Below are 26,929 nucleotides of genomic sequence, written 5' to 3'. Positions count from 1 at the left end.
CAGCCATATGACTGAGTCCTGGCCAGCGAGACTGAAGCAGAAGTCCGACGGGGGTTTCTGGGAAAGAAGCTGGTGCCACCTTCTTCCTGTCTTCAACATGGGTGGGATGTCTGGAGCCATGGCAGCCATTTTGCCACCATGAAGTACTAAGCACAAAGAAAGGCCACAAGGATCACAGAGACTAGGCCTTGATTGACATGATGGAGCCACTGTTAAATATGAGAAGCCACTGTCTTCCAGAATTCTTGCCATTTGCTTCAACCCTTTTAAGTTTAGATTTTCAGCTACTTGGAATCAAACATGTTGTTCACTGACTCAAAACTGTGATGAGGATGTGAGGCAAATTCAGAAATGCATCCTGGGCTTCAGGGAAGTGGGCTTTGGAGAAAAATCAAATAGAAATAGTCCCTCAGCAGAGGCTTTTAAAAGGAAAGAATGCTCAGGAGGGATGCTAGTGTCTCAGAAAAGGAATCCCAGAAGTCAATCTCTGGTAATCCTCATGAGAAACAGGGGAAGAGTCATCGTAAAGAACTAATGTACCCGCACAGGGACCTCTCTGATTAACTTCAATTTCAAAGCCACACCCAGGAGATGGAAGGAGGCATCATAATGGTGGATGAATCCAGAAATGGGAAGCATGTCAGGATGAAGCCCTAAAAGAACAGGGCCCATGGGAAACCTCCCTGAACAATTCACAAGTGGCCTTAAGATAGAAGCTTGGCTGTGGGCAGCAGGCAGTCCTAATGGTAGAAGTTTGTTTGTCTTTATCAACTCCCAAGCTGTGCTGGCTGCTCTGCTCCATGGAGTTGTGTGTCCCAGGCGCCTTGATGCTCTGACATTCTAGGGGGCCACCCTCCTCTGCAAGGTTTGAGATGGCTGTCACGATGGCTGTCACCACCAGCCAGGGGTTGGGGGGGAGAAGGAGGGGCAGGCACAGTGCTTCCTCTTAAGGACATGACTCCATTGCACAAATCGCCTCTGCTCACCTCCCTTCAGCTAGAACTGGGTCATATGGCTTAGCTGCAAGGGAGGCTGGAAAGGGGGGTTTTACCTGGTGGTCATGGGGTCTCTAAACCTCCTCTTTCCAAGGAGGAAGCATGAACCGAGCATGGGGGCAGCCAGCAGTCTCTGCCACTGTGTCGGGAATCTGAGGTCCGGAGAGTGTGTCTTGGCCAAGGTGACACAGCTGCTAACAGCCAAGGTCTGCCTGACATCACAGCCTGAAACACCCCCCCCACGCCCTGCAGCCTCTCCTCACAACTGAGACCTAACTCCTGGGGCGCTGCCCCTGCCGCCAGCTCATAGCAGCCTGATTCCAGGACCTTTGTTTCTTTATTTAGGTCTCTTTCCCCCAGTGCAGGGAGGCAGGACCATAAGGGGTAGAGGAATGTGGCTTTGGACCCTGAGGAGTCCTTGGACATGACATGAGCAGGTGCAGGGGATGAGGGTGCTGAGTTCATGAGGCAAAGCTGAGGCTGGAAAGAGTCTCATCAGACAGTCAGGGTCAGGCCGCAGCCCAACTCCCACCCCCACCCCCACCCCGGGACTCTAAGAGGCCTGACTTGAGCCTCGCCCCCATCCCACCCCAGTCCCTTCTAGCCCATCATCTAGTTTTATTTTCTTTATAGTAAAATTATTATTTCGTGTGAAATTATCACTTGCTATGTGTTGGCTGCTTGCCTATCGTCTGCTTCCTCTAACCAGACTGTAAGCCCCGCAGGAGCAGGGGTCTTGTCTGCTGTCCCCTGCTGTGTCCCCTGCACCTGGCACTCTGCCATGAGAGCCTCATCAAAGGCCGAATCAAGTGAGGGGTGTGGGGCTCAGGTCACCCTCATTCTCCCCCACTGCTCTGCCTAGCCTGGTCTCACACACACCCCTGAGGTGTATGGGGACTGGTCAGTGGGAAGGGGATCAAGGTCAAGGGCACTGTCTGCCTCACAGAGGGGGCACAGCAGGGGCCCTTGCAGCCCCCAGAGGTGGCGCACACAGGAAGGGAAAGGGCTTCTTCTGAGATTGAGATGAAGTCCTTGGGTTGTAAAAGAAGCCAAGAAGTCTAGGAGCTTCCCAGACCCTGGAGATTAAGGTCAGGGAAACCTTGCTCCTGTGGGATCCGGAAGCGCTCCCACATGGCAAAGGTGAGCTTCCCTCCAAATAAAATGCACAGCTGAGGAGGTGCCCCCACTGTGTAATTCTGTTTCTGGCTCCTGACACCTGCATTACCAGAAGCTCAGGGAGGGTTCTACCTGGAACACTGGAAAACTCCTAGTCACCCCTGAGCCCCAGCCAAAAGGCCCACTCCTCAATCAGTCTGATTGATTATTGATGTCTGTGCAGACACGTGAACAAGGCGGGCTCTGGAGGTCAGACACTGGCTGCAGCGGGCATCAGGGCTCTGAATGCTCATGGCCATTGATGGACTGTCTGACATTCTCATCCTTTCCCCCTTTTGGTTGGATCTCAGGAGCACGCATGGAGCCTTCCTCAGCCCCCGTTCAGGAGTCCCATATCACAGCCAACATTTCCATGGGATTCCCTGAGTGCCTTCAGACCTTCAGGGCCCACACTGTCACCCACCCAGCTCTGGCCACCCAAGCCCCAATGGACAGGCTTCCCCTGCCTGGGGGAGCAGGGCCTGGTACCTGCTTGTTCAGGAACAGGTCCCTTCCCAGGAGGCATTCCTCCCTGCTCAGCAGGACCCCGTCCCGACTCTGGGGTTCTCTCCGGCAGCAGGCCTCCGGCACCTCGTCACCGTCCAAAGTCAGGAGTCGGAAAACTGTTGCAAACTTAAAGTCTTCAGGCCCGTTGACCCCGCAGCAACCAAACTAGGAGGAGAGCAAAGAGGAGGGGGGATGGGAGCTGGACCCAGGTATGAGGGTGCAGAGACACACAGCCACTTCAAAGGCCACTGTGAAGCAGCGGGCTGGAGCGGAGTCAAGACCCAGGTGTGGGTTGGCTGCACCTGCGCCTCCTGCGCAACTGTGGGAAAGTCACTCAGCTTCTCTGAGCCTCCAGCGTCCTCATCTGTAACGTGAGGGTGGTGGTAACCATTTCTACCTCACCGGCACTTAGCACTCAATAAATAGTTGCTATGATTCCTATCATCAATGACCGTTACAATTGCTTGAGGACTCAAGACAGGGGGAGCAAACAGGTTTCCTCCTGAGTCTGGACTGTGATGGATGGGCAATGGCTGCCAGCATGCTGTGCGAATGAGGGTTCTGAGGCCCGGTCTGGGCCGGGTGGATCAGTGCCTGATTGATTACTGATGTCTCTGCAGACACATGAACAAGGCGGGCTCTGGAGGCCAGACACTGGCTGCACTGGGCATCGGGGCTCTGAATGCTCACAGCATCCCTGGGGCCACTCACTGTGATCATGACAGAGTTCCAGGTGGCAGAGAAGACGTCTGTGTCGTTGTTGCCCCGGTAGTGCTTGGTGAGCTCCTTGGTGAAGAATTCGCGGGTGAGCTGGAGGCAAAGGGAGGGGGCAGGCTGAGATCGACAGCAGCTTGATACAGCTCCCCTCCCTGGCCTCTCCAGTGATCTGCTCCGGGGAAGGGAGGGGGAAGGCCTCAGGGTCCTGGTGCCAGTGATCCTCCTCCAAAGCAGCTAACTTGGGGCAGGCCCTCACCTCCAACCCCAGGACCTGTGGCCTCCCTGCATCGTTAGATCCCCGACAAGAAAACGCAGTCTACCCACACGGGCCTCGGCAAGCCTGAGGCCAGGGCCACCTGGGAACCTCCACCGTCCCTGCAGCTCCTCCCAGAGGGAGGGCTGGTCCACAGTGGGGCGCTCTCCCCTCATGCCACCGCCACCCCCACCCTGAGCTGTTCCTTAGACAGAGCCAAGTGGATGCACTGCGTCCCAGGCCCTGAAGAAGCCACCGTGTGTGAGAGGTATGACCCTGCTCCTTGCTGCAGGGAAGGGCGGGGACCCGGATGGTTGGAGCCTCTGTGATAAGATGGTCTATGGGGGCAAGTTGCCCAAATTTCATACTTGCCAGGGCCTCATCCAAGAGGGCTCTGTCCTGTTCTCCTGCATGGCACACATTCTGTGCTGGGGGGACAGCCTCTGTGACTATCCTCAGACTGTCAGATGACTACTGTTGGGCCACAGCTGGGCAAGGTGTGGAATGGAAGATGCTAGAACCAGGTGTGGGGTTGCACCAGATGCTTGGGAAGAGCAGAGACCCTTAAGGGCCCTCTGACTCTGACCTTCTGGAAAAGCCCTTGCAGGGAGAGGCTCACTGGGGTCTCTCTTTGGGCTGTGGGGCCTTGCTGGGCCGGTGGGTTGTGATTTGGGCTGGAACTACTGGATGAGAGGGCACTGACTCTGTGAGACCCTCTGGGGAGGGAGGGGCTGGCCATGAATGGGGCCGGAGCACACGGGGCCCAGTACGTACGTTTTCCCTGAAGATGAAGGCCAAGATGGCCGCCGAGAGCTCCGCCAAGAAGATGATCAGGATGAACAAGAAGAACTGCAGAGAGAAGGGGGCAGGCTCGTGAGCCCCGAGGGCGGGCGGGAAGGGGACAGGTGACCGCTTGCCGAGGCACCCTTCCATCTGTCACACAATTGACACAACGTACTGATTCTGAAAGACTGAGGAACTTAACTGCCATAAGCCAGACATTTTTCATAATAAACACACCAACAATCCATCTTTGGAGCCAACAGGGTTGTCCCTCTCCTGGATCCTGTCTCTTCCGGTCAGAAGGTTTCTGTCACTTTATCGTCATCCCAGGAAGACCCCAGTCATATACCCTCCCTGACTTTTCAGCGCTAACAGCAGCTGCCCCATAGAGGTCCCGAGGTTTCTCCAAACTCCTTGGTCTGAGGACTGCACTCGGGGAGAGCTTAGGATGCAGAGTGAGATGATCCGTACAGGATGCAGACATGAAACATCTCCTAGACCTGCCAAAGGCTTTGTTTTTTCTTTTTCAATGTCCAAACCCAAGGAGAGCCCCTGGCTTAAACAGATCAGCCAGCACAAGGCGTGCATTGTTCACTCCTTAGCCACAGGGGCGGGGGGCGGGGGGGAGGTCTCGCCAGGTTCAAGCCCATGGTCTCTGGTCTCATAGAGGCTTGCTTGGCATCAGAACCCGACACCTGTCCCACGGTCTCTTTTCTGTTTAGCCCCCATTTCCACAGGGGAGGAAGCAAGCCAGAGAAGGAGAATAACTTTCCTTTCCAAAGGTGTGCAGCTCAAAAATTGGAGACCAAATCCTGTCCTCTTAATCCAGCTCCTTTCAGAGCACCACGCTACCCCTTGTCTCTCTCTGCTGAAGAGCACAGTTCAGGGCTGGCCTGGCAGTGGCTCTTCTGAACCCTGGGGCTCTGGTTCCAGCAGGTCAGGGGCAGCCTTGCTGTAGTCAGCTGTGTGGGGTGACCTTGGACTGAGGTTGGGAGGCAGAGCTCCCTAACCAGAAAGGAGAAAGACAGAGGGACACCTGTGTCCCGGGCACGCTGCCCCTGGCCACGATGCCCATCCCATCCCCCTCCACTTCCACGAGCTCGTCCTTGGGCTGAGAGGTATGCTCCCCACCTCTGCAGCCTCTCAGCCCTGTGACAGTGATGGAGGGCCCTGGCAGGGCCCCTGGCATCTCCATTTGGCTGGTGACAGACGGTCAACCGGTTCTCTTTCACATGGCCTCCGCGGAGCCCCGCCCCGCCCTCTGCCCTCTCGGTGGAGTTGCTGGCAGTCCTCAGGCTGGCAAAGAGCGGCCTCAGAAATGGTTTCCACCCCAGCGACGTGACTGAGCTGTCTCTGCCTATCAACCCCGGCTCAGACAGTTATAAACTACGGATGAGACAGAACTCGTGAACTCCGCGTGCTCATCACTCTGGGAGCCTGCGTGCACTTTCCAGGGGACTTAGCACCGTGTCAGCGAGATGATGCAGGTGAAGCGCTGTGCACGAGGCTGGCACGATGTGAGCACGGCTCAGGTGGCCGCTCAGAACCAAGAGGAAGCATGGCCTTCCTAAAGACAAGGGCTGGCGCGGGCGATCTCCGGGAAAATAACAGTAGCTACAATCTATGGGGTGCTTAACACCTAAGCACTGTGGCTCTTACATGGGTGATTTCACTGAACCCTCTGGGCAGCCTGGAGTAGCAGCTGCTGTTCTCAACAACACCTCTGCTTTACTCATGGGGAAACTGGAACCCTGAGAGGGTAGAACTTGACCAAGCTGGCCCAGATGGGATAAACACAGGAACTCTGATTCCAGAACACAGCCTCCTTACACCATGTTATCCTGGAACCCAGAAGAGCCTCCAAGTCTTAAGACTTTCAGATGGCCTGCAGGGCCTCTTGTGGATCGACACCAATCCTTTTGCTTTCACATTTATCAAATGCTTATGTGTGCCAGGAACAGAGTTAAGCAAGATGCATATTTTCTTACGGAACCCTGATCACAACACTATGGCTGAGAAGGAGGTATTATTATCTTCATTTTACATATGAGGAACCTGAAGTTCAGAGAGGTTAAGTAACTGACCCCAGGTCACACAGCCAGGAAGTGGCAGAGCAGGGATTAGAATAAGGTTTTTCTGACTCCAAGGCCCATGTTCTTACCCACAACTCTGAGACCACCTCCTCTCTGTTCCTTCATTCTAGGGCTGTTTATTGAGCACTTAAGCTGTGCCAGGTACTGTGCTAGGTACTGGCAAACAAATACACATAAGGCAGATGTGGTCCCCATCCTCATGGAGTATCCATTGAGCCAAGGTTCATGATTCATGAAATGAAATTCATGAGATGAAAAGCATAAGATTCATGAGATGAAATTAAAGAATGAACCTGGTAACTGATGGATGGGGAAAGCAGGCCTCCCCAGAGGAAGGGGGTCTGCAGATCTCCTGGCCATTGCTCCTGCCTGGAGCAGGTCTCCCCAAGCATGGGGACTGAGGGGTGACATGAGTGTGTGAGTTTAAGTCACCTGAAGGAAAGTGCAGGGCTTTGGGGCCAACATCAGTAACAATGTCACTTCTGTAACTTCTCCAGCATGAAATAATTTCCTCCTGCTTGAGTACTACTGGTTATTTGGAGGGGTTCCTCCTGGACCTGGCCACAGGGCTGATGCTTCCTGGGGCTTCCCTTAACCAGGGCCTTTCCCAGGGTTTGTTTGCCTTGAGTTAATCTGACTTCACCCCCATTTGCCTCAGGACACAGTTGCCAGTAATTCCTGAACATCAACTTTATCACGCTTTGCTTAGGCTCAGAAAATTAATCAAGGGGTAAAAACTGCTATTTTGCCTACTTGTGAGCATTTCCAGACTTTTCTAACCCATCTGCCTACAGCATGTCTGCTTTTAGTTCTCATTTCTAATAATATTTACCAAATTTACATACTTCATGAACAATTCAGCTCATTTATCACTTTTAAATTACACTCATCTCTTTTTGCTGTTCTCTCTTCCACTTTAGCAGGTCTTGGTTATAAAATATTTTTAAAATGTGAATCTTTCAAAAAATGGGTTAAAAACATTCCTCGAACTAGTTATAGGTAAGCAACTAGGAAAAAGGGGATGCCATACAGTCTCACCAATAGGCTGAAATTGTTCCATGGTACGTGAAAATGCTGTAAAACTGATCAACAGGAGTGTTTGGAAAACGTGTTCTTAGAAGAGCTGACCGTTAGCTGACATTAGACTCATTGTCCCCAGGGCTAAGGGTCACTGGGACCCCTTGGGGTTTAGCCTCACAGCGAGGCAGAGGGGTGCCCTGCTCACTCCTATCCCCAGGCCTCCTCTCTCTGCAAGCCTTTAAGCCACAGTTCCAGAGGTGACTAAAGTCACTCTCTCTTGGCTTCTCTCAAGATGTCTTCCCTCCTTCCCTGAAGGGCAAGGAGGCGGCTCAGACTTCTTAAAAGGATGCAGTGGCCGGGAGGGGTGAGACCTGGGGCCTCTCTTCAGCTGGAACCACCACACAGCTGAGTCCAGGTTGGAAGAGAAAGCAGTTCTTCCTATTTTTCATGAATCTTTCTGAAAACCTTCCAGAAGCTGTGGTGGCCCTAGAAACACGCAAGCATGCGTACCACGCACGCATACAACACATAGGTACAGGCACACACATGGAGGCCCTGACATATTCTGCACATAATTTTGGGTGAGTTTTGGACCCCTTGAGTCCATTCCAGGTTAGGAGCCTCTGGATCAGCCCTGGTCTGAGAGACAGCAGACCTGAGTCCAAGACTCCCCTGGCTTTGACCTGCACTGTGACCTCAGGGTTGTGTGTGTTAGGGCTCTGAGAGAGAGAGGGGAGGGGAGGGGAAGGGGAGAGAGGGGAGGAGAGGAGAAGGGGGAAAGGAAGCAGGGGAAGTAAAGAAAGACAGAGGCAGGCGGGGGAGGGGGCGTGGTCCAGGAGAAGGAGAAGGAAAGGCAGCAGGCACAGAAACCAAGAGATCAAGAGAAAGGCAGAGATAGAGAGACAGGAAGACAGAGGCAGAGAAAGAGCGAGAAAAGAAAGGGAGAGGGCTTCCCTGGTGGCGCAGTGGTTGAGAGTCCGCCTGCCGATGCAGGGGACACGGGTTCGGGCCCCGGTCCGGGAGGATCCCACATTGCCGCGGAGCGGCTGGGCCCGTGAGCCGTGGCCGCTGAGCCTGCGCGTCCGGAGCCTGTGCTCCGCAGCGGGAGAGGCCGCAACAGTGAGAGGCCGGAGGCAGAAGAGGGGATGGGAAGGGATGACTTTAAGGTTCGGTGGGCGCACCGGCCACAGCCGGGACTTAACTCTCTCTCAGAGGACTTGGAGCAAACCTCCTCCTATCCCGGGGTCTCAGCCTTCTCCCCTAAGCACTGGGGAGAGCGATGTCTTGTCCAGCTGGCAGGCTCTGAGGGAGCCACTTAGCTGGAGAGGGCTTGCGAAGCCTCCAGCCTGCTTCTGGCCCAGAGCCCCAGCCTGGCTTCCTGTCTTGGCTTCAGGGATGAGCCCATTAACGTTGGATGAGCCCTGGGGGCTGAGATGCAGGGTGGGCAGAGGAGGGATGTAGGAAGGGAGCTCTGGTGTGTCCTGGGACCCATACTCAGCTCCTTTCAAAGTCCCCAGCTCCCCAAGCCCAGACTTTTCCCTGCACCGTCGGACACTGTGCAGAGCTCTCCACCAGGGGGAGCCCTCGGGTTTCTTTGTTTCTCTCCAGAAGGAAAGTTTGCAGTGCTTATACCCTGCTGCCCGAGGCCAGAGGGACCCAGGGCGCCTGTGTCACACGCATCACAGCTGATTTCACTTTCTCTCTGTGACACGGATGGGGAGTGTACAGTCTGTTCTAATCTGGGGAGGAGGCATTTGTGCCAGATCTCTGCCTCCCAAAGCCACTGGTGCCGGCTCATCGGCAGGAGTGGACAGACGCCTTGCAAGCCCACGTCACTGACCAGCCCACGTCTCCCTATCACTTAACCCCCGACCCACGCAGCTGCTCACCCATGAGGAGCGTCTGCAAGCTGGCCCTTCCACGCACACGCTTCTAAGCTGGGCTGTTTTTAACCTACCCTCCAGCAGGACTGCACTCTACCCGGTTTTCCTAGCCCCGGGGGCACAGGACCTCATAGGAGAGGAAGCCCCATCACCAAGGCCAGGGAAGTAAGCAGAGGCCCAAAGGGCCACAGCCCATGTGGACACAGAAGACCAGAGAAACAGGACATCCACCGCTTGTCTTGTTTGGCTCCAACCTATAGCTGAGCTGGTTCGCCCCTCACTTGACGAGAAGACACTAAAGCTCAGAGAGGTTAAGAAACCTCTCGGAGTCACATCATTAGTTACGATACAGAGCGGAGCGCACACACAAGCCCAGGCCTGCCCAGCTCATCCTCGTGGGCTCGCCTGCCTCTCACCAGCCTGTCCACCAGGGAGGGGACGGCCACTCGGCCCCTGATGCATCTATAGCACCTAGTGAGCTATGTGGCCTGTAATAGCGGGTCAAGGACTGTTTATTTAATGAATAAAGGCCCTTCAGAGGTCATATCATTTCCATTCTAGAAGTGGAAATGCGAAAGCTGAATGATTTCTCTGATAGCTATCTTAGCTCTTTTACCACAGAGTTATATATTCAAGGTCTTATAAACAGGTAGAAAGCATCACGAGTCGACGTTCTCAGCTGACCCTGCCTTGGCGAAGCCTGGCTGTTTAGACCTGGAGGCCAAGGCCACTGTCCACCTGGGAGCAGCTCACCCACACGGCAGGCACGGGTCCAAGCGCAGACGCATATAGGAAGGGCTGGTGGTCCTCCCGCTCCTGGAGGACGGCCTACTCGGCTCAGACCTCAGTGTGAGTCCCCTGGAGTGTGGACACAGGGCCCCCAACGCCCAGCCCGGGGCACCCATGGGTGGGGTGGAGGATGGGGTACTCACCAACAGCAGCAGACACTTGTTCTCCCGGACTGCCCCGCAGCAGCCCAGGAAGCCGAGCAGAAAAAGCAGGCCCCCCATGGCCAAGAGGATGTAGGCGCCCGTGATGAGCAGGGGGTTGGCGGCCACGATCTCCCGGAAGCCGGTGGGGTCCACCATGACCCAGATGCCGACGCCCAGCAGGCAGGCCCCACCCAGCTGCTCCCCGGGGCCAGTCAGGAGTGGGGAGAAGAAACAGGCAGACACGGAGGTTAGACACTCCACACACACACGCCATTTCCCCGAGCGAGGCCCTGGGGCGGAGGTGCTGCGTGCCCACTGGACTGGGCAGAAACTCCATTTGCTGCTCGAGTCAGTGTTCCGGCAGCGTTTTCCTCTGCTCTGAATTTCCCTACTTGCCCTGACCTGCGGTGTGTCACGCAACCTCCAGATGCAGTCTCTGACCCACGCCCCACCTCGGGCTTCTGAGAACCATGTCCTGTAGAGTTTATCCACCACTTTTATATTCTCCTTAAATGTTAGAGCTGCTGGGTAATGAGGTCATTCAGTCCAAACTTCTGATTCCACACTGAGCCCCAGAGGGGACCAACGAACTTACCGAAGGTCACACAGCAAGTTCACGGCAGAGCCAGGGCTGAACCCCAGGCCTCCCTGACTCCAGCCCCAAGGACCCTTGCCAAATCCATGAACATGCTCTGACACCTATGCTGGGAAAACACAGACAAAAGCCATCCTCTTTGTCCTCAACAGGAGCTCTCAGTTGGGTTGGGGTCACCACTCTCACATCACATTCTTTTTATGTCTTCATTTCCATGGCCCTTATCTCCATGCCTTACTTATCTTTGGAGAGAGGCAGCTTAGTCCAGAGAAAGGGCTGTGCCACTTATTAGCTGTGTGACCTTGGGTAAGTGGCTTAACCTCTCTGAACCTTGGCTTACCCATAGGTTAAAAGAAGATACTTTTCCCACCTCCCAAGGTGGCCCCGAATAAGAAGAAAGGACAGAATGGACGTGAAGGTGCTTAGCAGGGTTCAATAAACATCCATTCCATTGGTCTTGGACACAGACCAGTATTGGAAACAGACCTGTTGCAGGAGAAACCATTTGGCAACATCAGATTTTAAAGGCTGGGAAGTGTTTGAAATCCCCGTGTCGTGGGAGGACCTGAGGAATGACAGAAAACTGCTGAGCTTTGGCTCGGCTGAGGGGTCTGTAAGCTGGGGGAAGAGCTGGATGGTTTGCGGCAAGAGGTGATATTTTCAGGTGCGGTGGTGGGAGGGGGGAGGCAGAGAGGCCTGAGGGACCCAGGGACAACCAACGACAGAATCTACATTTTTGCCGTCTGCTGTGCAACGCCTTTCTCCTTGGTCTCCCCACAAACCTCCAGGGAAACCTCCTCATAGCTGTTGGAGGTTTGGGGGTTTAATAATTGTGTGCTGAGTTCTGCTTCAAGGGCGGGGGCATGAACTGGGCGGCCCAGGATGACTCGGCCCCATTTCACCTAGGGACACGGGCTGCCCAAGGCCACCCAGCTTGGAAGTTGGGTCTAGAATTCAAGTCTGTGGGGTTCCCCGCTCTTCAGGATTAGGGGCAGGGGAGGGAATCCAGGAGAGTTGCTGAAATGTACAAAAAATAGATGGTGACAGACAGACCGACAGAGTCAGTCTTGACCAGAAGAGGCCTCTCTTTCCTAGTGACCCTGCCCTGGGGGACATTAGTAGATGTTTACTCATCGAGGTCTTGGCTGCACTAAGGTCAAAGGTTGAGGTGGGGTCACTCGATGAGCGTGGCTTTGCTCCTGGGAGAGGCCATGGGTCTGAGCAGAGCAGGTGGGCTGTGCTACAGGGCGCTGGGCTGGCCATCTGGGCCCCCAGGGCCTCTGTCCTTTCACGCATAGAATCCATAGGTTGGATGGGGATGGAGCTGACACATTCCAGGCACTTCCTAAACTAATCTTGCTTCATTTGCAAAAAGACCTGTTGAGGGAGGAGGTTAAAGCATGAAGATACTGAGGTTCAGAGGGGTGAAATGTGTTTCAGATCACATAGCTGGAGAGATGCAGAGCTGGGCTTTGAACCCAGGTCTCTTGGTCCCAGAGAGGTTTCAGATTTCATCAGGTGGCTCCGTCCTCTCCGCCCATCCAGCTCCTCCTCTCCGCCCATCCAGCTCCGATGTCCATAACTGCTCTGGGGGTCAGGGCTGGGTGGGGTTCCCTGCTGCCCTCTGATCACCCCCATCCTCCTTCCCCCTCCCCCCAACTCCCTACCACGGGTCAGATTTCAAGACAGTAGCCAGGACTAAGGCCCCTATCCTTTCTTTTTTAGAGTAGCTGAAGCATCATCCCAGGGGCTGTGCAAAACACCTCTCCTGTGATGGTGGGCTCTAGGAGTGGGGCCACTCTAGGAGCGGGCCTCCCCACCGTGAGCCCCCAGCTGGGCAGGTAGAGCTGCTTCTAGCACTGGCCCCTGTTCCTGTTCCTGGGACTCAGCCCCATGGGACTTTCAAGCAGCAGTCAGTCCTGCCCACCCCGCAGAGGCCTGGGGAGACCCCGAGAATGTTCCAGGAATACTTACAAATATGAAGAAATTGAACACAAACATCAGATACTTCATGCAGCTCAGACAGTCGCCTTCCATGGTGCTCCCCCTACAAAACAGCAAGGCCCTCTTAAGTCTTCCCACTGGGGGACCCCATCCAAAAAGAACTCCTGCCCCTCCCCCCTCTCCTCCTCCTTGGGGTGTCCCAGTAGCCAGCCTGCCCTTGTAGCCGATGGGGGAAGAGAGCAGCTGATAACAACCTCCTTATCAGAGGACTGGTGCTTTGCCCTGTGAGGCCAGAGTTAGGAGTGAGAACTCGAGAGCCAGCCTGCCCGGGTTCAAGCCCTGTCTCTACCGCTCATTTGCTGTGTGGTCTTGGGCAAATTACTCCACCTCTCTGACTCTTGCTCTCTCCAACTTGAAAATGGAGATTAAAAACAGAAGCTTCCTCCCCAGCAGTGTTGGGAGGATTAACTGAAATAATGCAGAAGCATGCTTAGCAGGTACTCAGTGTGGCAGGTGCTCAGAGGTGTGACATCGTGATGTTACTTGCTTGCAGACATGAGCCTCGTATTTGGTAGATGAGACACTAGGGCTCAGGGCCTTGAGGGACTTGCTAAGGTCCTAGAGCAGGATGAGAACCCAGGCCCGACAAACTACCTACCACCCCACATACCCTCCGACTCGAAGGACCTGTCCAGTGAGGAGGGGTGTTGCAGGGAAAGAGCTGCAGGCACCTCCTGGGGCCCCAAGCCCCCAGATGCTCCCCCGCCCTGACTACCTCTATCGTGAGACCTACAGCATCCCACCTCCCCCAGAAGTATGCCCATGGTAGCGGATCACTGAATACAATTCTATTCAACAAACATTTATTGTGCAACGACTGGATGCCAGGCACTGGGGCTTGAAAACAAGATGTAGCCCTCCCCCATGCCCGGGGGAAGCAGACGGCATCTCTTATCGCAAGTCTTCCCTCAAGGTGCACAAGTCACGGTTATATTCAATATACAGTGTTCAATATTTCTACACTTCCTTCCTGACAGCCCTGGGGAGAGGATGGGCAGACCCAGGAGGACCTACCCCTTCCTTTGTTCCAGGCCCCATCCTCCCAGCAGCCAGTGGAGGGCTGAGATTCAGTGGGGACCCATGGGTATGGCGGGCCTGTTTAGCTAGCATCTCTTGGTCCACGCCACTCCCATCAGTTGTTAAACCATTATCCTTGATGGTGGGTCGGCCTCGTCTCTTGCACCATGCCCAAGCCCAGGCTCTCTTCCTCCAGAACAGGTCCCCACACCAAGCCACCAGCTCTCCTCTATCTCATCCATCTCTGACCTTCTAGAAGCAGCAACTAACCTGCATCTAGACATGGCAGTTGCAAGCATGGGCTCTGAAGTCAGACATACCTGGGCTCCAATCCTGGCTCGTCACACCTCTCTATCTCTGTGTCTTTGGTAAGTGACTTAACATCTTGGGCCGCAGTTTCTTCATCTGAAAGTGGGCATTTAGGACGTGCATCGTGGCATGTGGTGAGGATTAAATGAGACGTCCTGTGTCAGGGCTCTCCACGGCACCTGGCTCAGAGTGGGATGAACAGCTCTTACTAGGAACACACCTAACTTTACAGTCATAGGTGACTCACTGGGCTATCACTGCCCATGAGATCAGGACCCCAGGACAAAGACTTGCACCCTAGGCACTGCATGCTGACCCCCCTCTCCCTTGGGCACTTGGCTGATGCAACTCCATACATCTGCTGAGACCCTGTCGTCCTTGGAAAGGGGGAAGAGGACAGGAAAGAACATTCATTGAGTACCAACTCTTTGCCAGCCACACTCCAGCTCCGTGAAGTGACTGTCCTGAATCTTTCAACAAGCGCATGAGGCAGGAAGCACTGTGCCCATTTTACAGATGAGGACACTGAGCCTCAGGGAGGTGAAGGTGCCCAACATCCTGGAGCTTGTAAGCATGCCCCTCAGCTCACTCCAGATCCTGTGCTCCACCTGGTCCAGGGACCACTGTTCAGGCAGACAGCAGGGCAGAAGGAGCACTGGACTGGGAGTCTGGAGCCCCAAGCTCCAGCCCTGCAAGTCACTTCCTCTCTCTGGCCTCAGTGTCTCCATCTGCAAAACGATGGAGATGGAGTTTGATGGGCTGTCAGTTCCTGCCATCAGGCTCTGACTTGGGTGGGCTTTTAGAGGGCAGGAGGGGCGGCCCCAGTGAGATGCTGAGAAGTCTGCAGGGGGCCAGGCTCTGGGGCCCCCTCCTCTGCCTACCCAGGCAAAGCTGTTCTCCAGGGTCTGATCCGGCTTCAGCTGGCTCTGGCTCTTTGGCATTTAAGGGGCGTAAGAAATATGGCAGCTGATAAACGGGCTACCTGTATTTATTATGTACCACATTCATTAGAGATTACATCTAATGGGTGGCTTATGGAGTGCTGGGCTCCCAGATGAGTGCAATAAAAGGGGACGTGTCTCCTAGGAAGAGCCTCTGACAACCTCAAAGGTGAAGCAGGTAGAAAAAGAGATGATGTGAGCTGGAGGGTGCATGGAGACAGGGAAGCCCAGGCGTCAGCTCCAGGGCAGGGTACAGAGTGGACAGAGGGTTTTGGAGCCTGACAGAGGATCACATCCCAGTTGCTTAGCTGGTGGCCTGGGGCAAGTTCTTGAACTGCATACATCCGAGTTTCCTTTTCTTGAAAATTAGTATAAAAAATAATGCCTTTCTCATAATGTATGGAAAATACTGAGAACAGAGCTTGGTGCATGGTAGCTGATAACAGCAACAGCAAGTAGCAGCTGGCTGCCCTTGAGTTCTTACTATGTGCCAAGGAACATGCACAATCTCATTGAATCCTCGTGAGGCTCCTGGATGTAGGTAATGTCATTTCCCTTTTTTCAGGTGAGGGAATTGAGCTTCAGAGAGATGGAATCACTTGTCTTAGGTCACACAGCATAGAAGTGCCTGAACCAGGATTTGAACCCATGTCTGTCTTAATCTGGAGCCACAACTCTTAATCATCATTTTCAATGAATGCTAATTCCCTCGCCCCATTCACCCATTTTCCTCCAAAATTCAGGCCCGTCTTCACACCTCCTCTACCATTTTATTTCCCAGTGGCCAGAGAGACGGCCTCCTGCGTCATCGCCCACGGCCAGCCTAAAATCAAAAGACCAACAACTGCCAGCTCCACCAGCCACAGGGGCTCCTGAATGTGGGGACACACCTCCACGGCCAATTGGCCAGACAAAAGTGACAGACACATGGCACCTCCAATCGCTGCCTGCTTCTGGGTGTTAGCTCCACCCACCCACGGAGCCTTTTGGACGCTAAACCCATCACCACGCAGTGCCCTAATTTACTTCTAAGGAGAGTAGAACGTAGTCTCTGGAAGGCGGATTGAGAAGAAACTGCAGACCGTGGAGGTACAAAGGCTTGGGCTGTTCCTCAAAAAAGATGTTCGAAAGGCACTTATGAAGGAGACGGAGGGGGCGGATCTCTGCTAAATGGAAAGGCCATGCCCTCCCTGGGGCCAGGGGTGAAAGGCCCACTGAGTTTTCCCCATTCCACGAAGCCCACAGGGTCCCGGAGGGGAGGGTGGCAGTGACGGTGGGGCTTCAGGGTCACACGGGTCGTGACTCCACCACCTTCTAGCCCCGGGGCCAGTGGACAAATCACATAAGCTCCCTGGGCCTTTGCTTTCGTGTCTGCAGAATAGGGCCAGGAATGTTGACCTGCTCAGGAAATCAGAGGACTGAGGATTAAATGATAAATAACGTATGTAGGGCTTCTCACTCCAGGCCTGACACACGGCGGTTCCTCCCCTTCCCTCCTTGCCCTGCTCTTTCAGACCCTGAGAGGGGAGGACCCTGATCCGGAGGATTTCTGCTCAGGGAGGAGGAGTGTGGTCAGTGGTTTTCATACTGGGTTCCCCGAGGCTAGCAGTCTCCTAAAGCCATTTTCAGGATTTCAAGTAACACCTCAGAAATCATCCCCTCCTCACCAGCTGGCTCAAGGGGCAAGTGTCTTGGGTTTTGGAGCCATTAAACCACTCCAGGGTGGGAACCCTATTTGTCATGTTGTTCAGAAGCTCTAACTGCTAGGTATGTATGACTCGGCAGTACATGAACTAGGGAGAAAGATATACTTCGTAAATGATGACTTGGTAAAGGCAGTGCTGTTTGACCGATAAAATCCTTTAAATCTTGAGGCCCAGAGAGATGAAATGCAGGAGTCAGCATCACAGGCAAACTTGCCCTCGTGTGAAATCAAATCCCACAGGCGCAGGGAAAGCATGCTGGGAAAGCAGTTCAGGTGCTGTGGGTCCAGCTGCCCTTCCATGTGGGCGCCTGCCCCAGGGTGAGCCTGGGTGGGAGCCGTGGACTTGCTGCCATGGCTCTCGCGGTCTCAAGACATCTGTGCCCTTCACAGCACCCGCCCCACCCCCACCCCCACCCCTGGCCTCTGAGGGTTGGTGCTTACAGATGGGTGCTTTATCATTCAAAGTGACCCCGGATGCCACTGACTGTTTCATGTATAACAAAGCCAGGTGTTTAAGGGCTTTAAGGGGAACTTTTACGTGACACTACTGTTTGTGTAAGCACTGATTTAGAATCCAGCCCTTGTATAACTGATGTCACCAGGATTTCAATAAAAGAAGTTCTTTGCCATGAAGAGGTAGGGCAGCACTGATCTGGCCCAACACCCTCACCATGGAAATGGGAAAACCAAGGCTGTGCAAGGGAAGGGGAGAATGGCCAAGTTACAAAACCAATTAGTGAGGGATCTGGGCCTGGAGCCCTGTTTCTTGAAGCCCAGGCCATTGCCTGGTAGCTACTCTCCACGCTCAATATTTTACTTATTTATTTTGGTAGCACACACCTTCCCTTGTTAGAATGTATGCTTAGAAAGGCATGGACTTGCTTTGTTCACTGCCATATTCTTAGTGTCCAGAGCAGTGCCTGGCACATGTGGGTCCTCAATTCCTATGTCTGAATGAATGAATAAATGCAGGAAGAGTAGGAAAAGAGAAAACAGACACAGAACAGTAGAGACTCAGCAAATCAGAGAAACAGACAAAGTCAGAAAGAGAGGGAAAGACGGAGAAAGACTGAAGGACAGAGACAGGGAAAGAGAGACAGAAGAAGAGATACGGGAAGGGACAGACAGACAGACTGAGAAAGGTCTGCTGGGGAGACAGGATGGTATCGGGGATGGCACAGGTGTGCACAGGGACGGGGAGGGGGGAAGCAATTGGTCACCTGGGCAGTTCTTCTGATGTCAGCAGGACAGTCTCTTGGTCAGAGGGGTTCCTGTATATTTCCTTTATTGGCCCAGCTTGTCCTGTAAGAGAAAATATTCAATTATTCTAGGAAGCCAATAAGGAGCAGCCACTTTCAAGAAGCTGTTTATGGGGCTTCCCTGGTGGCGCAGTGGTTGAGAGTCTGCCTGCCGATGCAGGGGACACGGGTTCGTGCCCCGGTCCGGGAAGATCCCACATGCCGCGGAGCGGCTGGGCCCGTGAGCCATGGCCGCTGAGCCTGCGCGTCCGGAGCCTGTGCTCCGCAACGGGAGAGGCCACAACAGTGAGAGGCCCGCGTTCCGAAAAAAAAAAAAAGGAAGCTGTTTATGAAAACCCGACCCCCCTTCGGACACGCACATTCTGGGCCAGTGCCTTGCTGATCTGGGCCCATTAGCGCTAATGAAAAGCTCTCAGCACCTGGGGCACTCCAGCTGGGGAGGCCCGCACTCCATGCCCGCCTTCTGCCCAGATGGCAGCTCCCGGGTGCCCTTGTTGGGGCCGCATGGGGAACCACATCTTCAAGAGACTTGTGGTTTCTGGCTCGGGCTTCAGCTCTGCTGACATGCTACTGCATGTGGCTGATGAACTGGGAGGAGAAGATGCCACCTGGATGCTACCTGGGCATCTGCACTGATGCCTCAGCAGAGAGAGTGCTGGCAGAGCTCCGTAAATCAAACACCCTCCCCAGAAACTCTGACTCCCAGGGGAGAGAAATTTGATGCTGGAAAGGGTTCCTTAGGCTTTGCATAAGGATTTGCCAGAAGACTCCTTTCCTCATTTCCACTGCCAGCTCCCAGCAGTGGAAATGAGGGTGTGATTTCAGCAGTCAAACGGGCCCAGATGGAGACTCCTGTTCTATCACATGTGTGGGGAATTCCATAGCCGGCTCCTGCTCAAACACTGGGCTAGAGGACATTTCCAGGGAAAATCTGAGGTCTGGGGGAGCTTGGGCTGCACCACTGCACCCTTCCCATGGGCAGGAAGGGGGAATTTCTGCGTCTTGGGTACCTGTTCAGATTTCTTCCCATTCTCATCAGTGGTGGGGATGAGGGGCGGTCGGTGAAAGATTCCTCTCCCTCCATCCTTCCCTCCATCCCTCCATCCTTCCCTCCATCCCTCCATCCTTCTCTCCCTCCATCCATCCACCCATCTGCTCAGCAACTCCTACTGTGCGCTGGGTGCTGTGTTAGGAAATGGAGATACAAACAAGCACGAACTCAACACTTGGGTGGCAGTGGGGGTAGGAGATTGGGGGAGGCAGGGAAGGGGTCACAATAGGGCTGGGGACCCACAGGAAGGAGGACAAACTCTCCACTGGTGTAACGCCACTGGGGGCAGTTAGGGAGTTTTCACCGGGAAGGGGATGGTGCAGGGGAGTAAGTTTTGAGGGGGTATAGAGGTGGGGATGGGCAGAGGTGGGGAAAGGCAGGAGAAGGGGCCCTCCTGAGAGCTCTCTGAGGCCCCAGGAACTGGTACCCGACTCCTGTTTAGCCTAAACATACACACGTGGCAAGTTCTTCAACTGCCTGCCTCGGTATCTGCTGTATGGTTTTGGGCTATATGCTTACATGCATGAGCTCATTAAATGCCAAGAACAACCCTAGGAAGTAGATATCATACCATCACCTCCATTTTACAATGGGGAAACCGAGACCTGGAGAAGGAAGTGACCTGTCCAGCATCACACAGCTAGAAAGTGATGGACCAAGAATCCACACCCAGCAGTCAGAATCAAAACTAGCTTTCATGGAAAGGGCTGCATTCACTCATAGGATTATGGCGAATCCTCAAGACAGATCTAAGGTGGACTATTGCCTCATTTTATGGAAGGAAACTGAGGCTTAACTGTGGCAAAGCTGTTGCATCCTCTTGAGATTCGAGGCTCTTTCTAAAACTCCAGGCAAGATGTTAGAAAAACTGTGATGGGGGCCAGGAGAGGGGAAGAGGGCAGAAGCCCAGCCCCATCTGAAAAGTGACAGATCCCCTGAAATTGATCCCGGAGGTGTGGGGAAGGGAGGACACTGTCACTACCAGGCAGGACACTGCCACCTGGGTGGACATCTGGGGAGAGAAGCCCCCGGGGTCTAGGCAAGGCCCAAGGAGCTCTGGGCTGGAACTCTATCCAGGGATAGCTCACAGGGCAAGATGAAGCCAACTCAGGGTCCTTCCTAGAGCTTGGGTTTCTGTGGCCTAAGGAATGGAATCCCCAGTGTCTAGTTCAGGAGGTGCACCCCACAGCCAGCCCCAGGGTTCAGGGAAGCAGGGAGGGGGTCATAGTTTTCTCTTACCCCCATTCTTCCCCTGCCCCATTCCAGCCCTGGCACCCCAAAAGCACCATTCTCTGCCCAGCACCTCAGGCTGGTGGTCATCTTGAGTGTGACACAAACCACCTTCCTCTGGACACTGAGTCTGGGATGAGAGGCCTGGCTGATGCAGAAGGCTCACCCAGGGGTGGGGAGGAGGTGCTGAACTCCGTGTGAATCTCCAGCGTCTCCTCACCTCCTCTTCACCAGGATGCCCTCTCCATGATTGTTTTCTGACCCAGTGAAGGTCTGCACTAAGGGGGAGCTGGGAAAGGATGGCCTGGGAGATGCCTGCCTGCTCAGCCATCACCACTGCTTCTGCACAGCCTGGGACGGCACCTGCCTTGGCCAGCACCCTGGAGACCTTCAGAAAGTCACTACTCTCCCTTAGATGCTAGGTTCTCCTCTGAAAACTGTGATTCTCAATTTTGAAGCCAAAGGTGGTTGTAAGAATTCATGAAATGAAGTGATATGATGTGAAAACACTTGGAAAACACTTGGAAACACTGTTCCCATGGCGAGTTATTATTATCAGCATCCTCATATATTGAAAATAGGTGGATGCCCAAACCATGTTCACTGGTTATCAGTGGAGGTGGGTGTGGGGCAGACCGTGGACATCTGGCTTGGTCAGGATGGATATAAATATCTTTCCTTTAAATGGCCCCAAAGTCAAATTAGTCGCTCCAATTTTGTGATAATTGAGCCTAATAATAACTAGTAGTATTGAGTGTTTACCATGTACCAGACTCTGCTAAGCATTTCTCCTGCATCCTCTTATTTAATCTTCACCTAGGAGGTAGGTACCATTATTATCCCATTTTACAGATGAGGAAACTGAGGCTCAGGGAATATAATTAACTGGCCTGGATTCATTCATATGGTTAGTAAGACCTGGCCATGAATCAGGCCTCAGTCTGCTAGACTCTAAACCAGAGCACCTGATAAGACATTCATCCATGGACATGGCACAAGAGAGAGGACACCAGAAAGAGGGAGTGCTATGCCTCGGTCTCCAAAGTTTCCAACCCAGTGCTGCTCTGCCCTGAATCAGGCAACCAGGCAGCGTCCCAGGGAGCTGGCTAGCATCCTCCCCCGTGCCAGCTGGAGGCCTTTGGGGGATGACCCCATCCTGCCATCCCTTGACAGATGGGAGCCCTGAGGCCCAGAGAGGGGCAGAGACGGTGTGAGGTCACGCAGCACCGCTGCATTCTCCTCTGCAGGCCCCTGCCTGGGCCAGACAGCATTATTAATCTTGTCTCTCCCACTGCCCCAGATGGCAGCTCAGTCCCATCTGCATAGAGCAGGCCCAGGAGGGGTTCTCTGATTAAGAATAACAGCTCAGTTCATAAATCACTCCTTTTACTTTCACCGCCCCCAGGCCCCGGGCATGCTTTCTGGAGAGAGAGAAAAGAAGGCAGGTGGACAGGGGCGATGGAGGAGCCCCCACTGGAGGAAGCAAATGTAGATCTGGGCTGGAGGGAGCCGAGAAACGTCTTGTCTGCACTCTGGCCAGGTGAGGGCGCTGTGGTGCAGGGCAGAGCCTCAGGGGGTCCCAGGGGAGCGGCCTCACCTGGGTCCCAACCAGTACCGGCTCTGCCCCCAACAAGCTGTAAGACGTGGGCCAGCTTCCTCACCACCTGAGCCTCCATCTCTCCATCTGTGAGATGGGCATTCTCAGATCTAACTCCCAGGGTCATTGCGTGGATTGAGAGATGCTGTAGGAAAAAGCACTTGAGCAGCTGTACATCCAGTTCCTTCCTTCCTGTGCACGCCAGGCACCTGCTAGTGCCAGCACTGGGCTGGGTCCAAGGCACGGAGACCAGCGGCTTCCCTCCCTCAAGGACTCACTAGAGCCTACTGAGAATTAATAACCTGGTACTCAAAGAGGAGTGTGAACAGCCACATCAACCAAGGGCATGCCGGGCAGAAGGGAAGCAAGTGCTGACTGCCTGGTGGGGCTGCAGGGGGAGCCTAGAAGCTGGGGGGGCCTGTGTGTGGAGGACAGGGCAGGGACCGACATTTATTGAGCCTCAGTGAATACTGCAAGGCATTGTGTTATGGGCATTTACCTCTAATGATCCTCCAAAGAGATCTGCAAATTATCAATAGATAAATAACCATCGTTCCCTTTTACAGAAGAGGAAACTAAGGCTCCACGGGGCTAGAAAGGCCCCAGATCCAGAAGTGACCCAGGTTTGCCTGACTCTAAGATGCAGGTGTTCCTTCATCGGGACTTGGGGCTGAGGCTGGTCAGAATAACGATGATTCTTGTCATCAGGTTCCAAGCTGAGGGGCGGGGAGAACTTATTTGCTTGCTGGAGGTGCCTGCTGGGCCTCATCCCAAGATGCACGGTCTCATAAACAAGCAACTGGCCCGAAATCCTGGCGTGCCTGGTGATAGCATGGACATGGGGACATGGACACAGCTGATGGGGGATAACATCTAATTAGGCTCCTGGGGGCAGAGGCTGTGGTGGATGAAGCGGATCCTAAATGACAGCCTTCCCCGGCCTCCACGCTGGAAGCAGAGTGGCTGCAGCGTCTGGGAAAGCACAGTCTCTAGTCTGTGAGTAGAACCAGGTCTGGGCACTGCGTGTTCCTGCCGCGAGCCCTCTCCTCTGCCATCAGAGAGTCTTCAAAGAAGGAAGCCTTAGTCAGGGCTGACTCCAACTCTCTTTTTTCACACTGGGGGATGCTGAGGACCAGAGAGTGGAAGGGTCTGGCCCAAAGTCACACAGCAGCACCAGAACCAGGAACTCCTGATCTTAAGCCCACTGCTCTTCCCACCACTCAAGGCGAACATCTTCATTTATTTCGTCTTCTGAAAGCATTTCACACACATTATTTTATCGAATCCTCCCAACCACCCCAGGAGATAGGCACTCTTGTTTTATACATGGGGAAGCTGAGGCTCAGAGAGATGAAATCCCTGGCCCAACGTTGGAGAAATTTCTGGGACAAAGCAGGATTCCCATCCTTCTGCCCTGGCTGTCCTGCAGAGATGTGGCCCTGGGGACTCTGGGTTACTGGTCCCCAAGGGGACCTTGCCACAATCCTTGCCCCCCGCCCCACGGACCTGGACTGGACTCAGGCCACAGAAGGCGCTCATTCCCGACACTTCCTGGGATGGGTCCATGGCTCCATCCTCCTGCCTTTGCTCTGAGATGGCCCATTTGCAAAGGCCTCTGGGAAGGCTCTGCACCTTCCACCAAAAGCTGGTGGGCAACCTGGCTGCTTCCATGGGATCCAGAGAGTGTCCACCCCAAGGCCTCTCTGGATCAGCAAAGAACAAGCTCCCACCCAGCCAACCGTTATTCTGTGGCAATTTATATCAGAAAACACTTCATTCATTTTTATGTTCTTTCATTCATTCCCCATTTAGTGAGCACCCTTGGCCTTTGGGCGGAACCCACAGCCCTGAGGGACCTGGATCTGGGGGATCTGCCAGCAGACTGTCTCTGCGGCTCCTCCTGTGCTAGGAAGTGTCACTGTGTCCCCAGCCTCCAGGCAGCCCTCTCCCCGACGTGGGTACTCCGCCCAGCCTGGCACAAGAAGCGGTGACTTCTGGCAACACCTCTGCTTCACCTGGCTGAGTCTGTCTCATTATTCTCCAGGGTGCCTCCTGCAAGCTTTTGTTAGTCTTTATGCTAACCAGAGCCTACAGCTAGTTATCTCTTACTGTATACCTGGCCTTGAACTAACGTCATACAGATCCTCACAAGAATCCTCGGAGGTGGGTCTGCCCCCCACTGACCTGTGATTGAACCAGGCTCAGAGACGACCAGCAGCCTGCCTCAGGTCACTCAGCCAGGCTGCAGGGGTCCCCTGGCCTGATCCCAGAGCTGAGCTCTTAGCAAGGGTCTCTCACTTTTCCCCCAACCCTACATAAAATAAAATACATAGGATTAAACCAATTATATTAAAATATGGTTATGAGAATATTTAAAAAACATTTGTAATATGCAAATACTTCTTTATCAACCCATTAAATTCAAGATCTAGTGATAGATTTGATAACTATGGAAATCTGCAACAGTTTTGGGGTGATATGAAAGTATCTGCTTCTATATGTTGATGGCAACATTACAAGTACAGCTAATGGAGCTATGGCTTGTCGCCTGTGATCATAGCTGGAGGAAATGCTCAATTTTAGTTAAATGTTAGTGAAAGCAAAGATATAATCTTCTCCCCCAAGTTCACCAATTCCTCGAGTTCCATGTCATCCATGGACCCTGGGATAGGCACTCCTGCCTTAGACATAGCTCATCCCTGACAGTAACGCCCCACCCCATCTGTGGCTCATCAATCCAGTTTGTCACTCACAATCTCCATCCCTCCCCAGACAGAGGATGCCCTTTCCCCTCAGCCCCCACCCCCAGCAGAGGGCCAGAAAGTTTACAGCAGGAGCAAAGGGGACTATAGGGGCAGGGAAGGGGAGGGGTGTCAGAACCCTAAACTGACCATAGCCACACGTGGCCACCTTCCTGCCCAGGGCAGGAATAGCCAGCTTGGGTGGAAGTGGAGGCCAGGGAGCCAGCCAGTCTGAGAAGCCCCTGGGGAGTTTGTTAAGCCCTCGAACTTCCAGGCTCCAGCCCTGAGATTTGGATTCTGTGGGCTCAAGGAGGGGCCTACCGGTCGGTCTTTCCTTCTGATCCATCCCTGGGCTGGCGGGCGGGGGGGGCGGTCTACACTGTTAGGTTCAAAGACCTCAAGGTGAGAACCCCCCTGAGGTCTATCTGGAAGGCCAGGGCTCCAAGCAGGCTGAAAATCATGCTCCCCAAATTTAGGAGGGTAACCATGGAACCAGCCAATGGCTGTCCGCCAGTCAGATGCCCAGCGTCCCTCCCCCATCACCCTGGGCAGCCAGAGCCCAGGTTCTCCGACATGACCCAGCATCCAGCATGTGGCTTAGGGCCTCCTCCCAGCCTCCCTGTCTTCCGCCTTCCCTCCAAGGGAAGAAAACTGGACAATGATTCCACACCACTGGCCTCCTGCTGGGACCAGCCAGCACGTGTCTGGAGTGTCTGGAGTGGAGATTTTAATTCTCTGGAAACCCTCCTGCCTCTGGAGAGAGCCTGGGGCTGGGGAGAGAGGCAACAGTCTTTTCTGTTTCCCCCAGGGGTTTGAGATGGAATAACATATAGGAAAGGAGGTGCTTTGAGATCTAAAGAGCAGAGTGCAGGTGGAGATCAGAAGGGACTTGCAGGACTGGCCTCATCCCCTCGGGCTTACTTCCTAAGGGGGCACTCACAGGATGAAGCGGAGAGGGGGAATAGGCCATCCTTATGGTTTGCTGGTGCCTCTGTGCTGGCTGGAAAGGGAGGCTGCCCGAGAGAGTGACTCAGAGTCACCCTCATCCTGCAGCCAAGGAGACTGGTGTCCAGAGGGGAAGGGACTTGCCCAAGGACACACAGCAGAGTCAGGGCTGGACGGCACAGTCCAGACTCCTAGCCTGGGTGCTCCTTGCCACACGCTGGGGGCCGGTCTCAAAACGCATCCCAGGCAACGCCAGGCCCCTGGGAAAGGTGAGTGTGGATTCAGCGGCCGCAGCCACTGTATACTCACACCGGGATTGGAGGGGCCAGGGCCAGGGAACACTGGATGTATCCTCAGCACTTACCATTGCTGGCAGACCTTCTCCACCAGATATAAGCCTTTGGTGGCCAGGGCTGTGTCTCCCACTTCCTCTGAGTCCCCTCAGGGCACACAGGGGGTACTGGATGGAATATTATCAATATAATAACTGCTCCTGCTTTGTGTCGGCCAGGAGCCATGCTGAGCACTGTTCCAACATCATCTGAAATGGATGAATTATCCCCAAGTTACCTGGGAGTACACGGAGGCCCAGGGAAGGTGAGCAAGTTTCCCACAGTGGCCCAGCTGGTGAGAGCAGAACTGGGGTTCAGACCCCAATCCAGACAACAGGCCCACAAGACGGAAGCAGGTGAAGAGAACAGGCTGGCAGGCACGAGTCCTGGATTCAAGTCCAGACTCTTGAAAACTGGGGAGAAGCCTGCGCTTTCTCTGACCCTCAAGTCCTCTGGCTGTTTCCCACGGTGACTGCATCTCTAAGCCTCGGTGGGGAGCAGGAGCCCCCAGCCCTCCCTCCCACTCGTTCTCGCTTCCCACGTTTCATCCTTCTTAGGGCTGGAGCAGCAGGAGACCCTTTGAAAGACTTGGTAATCCATCCCAAAATATGCAGGGCTGTTGCTGGGGCAACCTGGCTGCCACACAGCCCAATTTAAATATTTAATGGCTTCGTGGGTATTAAGGGGCCCTGGGAACTGGGCGGGAAAGGGCACAGGTCTGAACCCGGGCAAGGGGGCAGGGAGCCCGGGCAGCTCCTGCCAGAGCAGCCCCCTCCCCCATGAGCCCCATCAGAGAAGGGTGCCTAGGGCTCCTGGCTTCTGTTGCTGTGCTTAGTGTCTGAAAGGATAAAACAGGAACCCAGGC

General features: G+C 54.2%; 1 protein-coding gene across 1 annotated transcript in view; it reads right to left on the bottom strand.

Annotated features, from left to right (window-relative positions):
- CD82 (CD82 molecule) overlaps nt 1–26,265 on the bottom strand; it is a 39,118-nt gene extending 12,853 nt beyond the window's left edge. The window contains exons 1-4 of the mRNA XM_028501476.2: nt 26,097–26,265; nt 18,130–18,211; nt 12,908–12,980; nt 10,339–10,533 (exon numbers count right to left, since the gene is read on the bottom strand). Of these exons, the coding sequence (XP_028357277.2) occupies nt 10,339–10,533; nt 12,908–12,980; nt 18,130–18,211; nt 26,097–26,250 (504 nt within the window). The 5' untranslated portion in view covers nt 26,251–26,265. The remainder of the gene's footprint in view (nt 1–10,338; nt 10,534–12,907; nt 12,981–18,129; nt 18,212–26,096) is intronic.
- Between the last annotated feature and the right edge of the window lie 664 nt (nt 26,266–26,929).

This window comes from Physeter macrocephalus, chromosome 16 (genome assembly GCF_002837175.3).
Source record: "Physeter macrocephalus isolate SW-GA chromosome 16, ASM283717v5, whole genome shotgun sequence".
Classification (NCBI taxonomy): Eukaryota; Metazoa; Chordata; class Mammalia; order Artiodactyla; family Physeteridae; genus Physeter; species Physeter macrocephalus.
The sequence above is the reverse complement of the archived record's forward strand: the minus strand, read 5'-3'. Positions and strand labels throughout refer to the sequence as shown.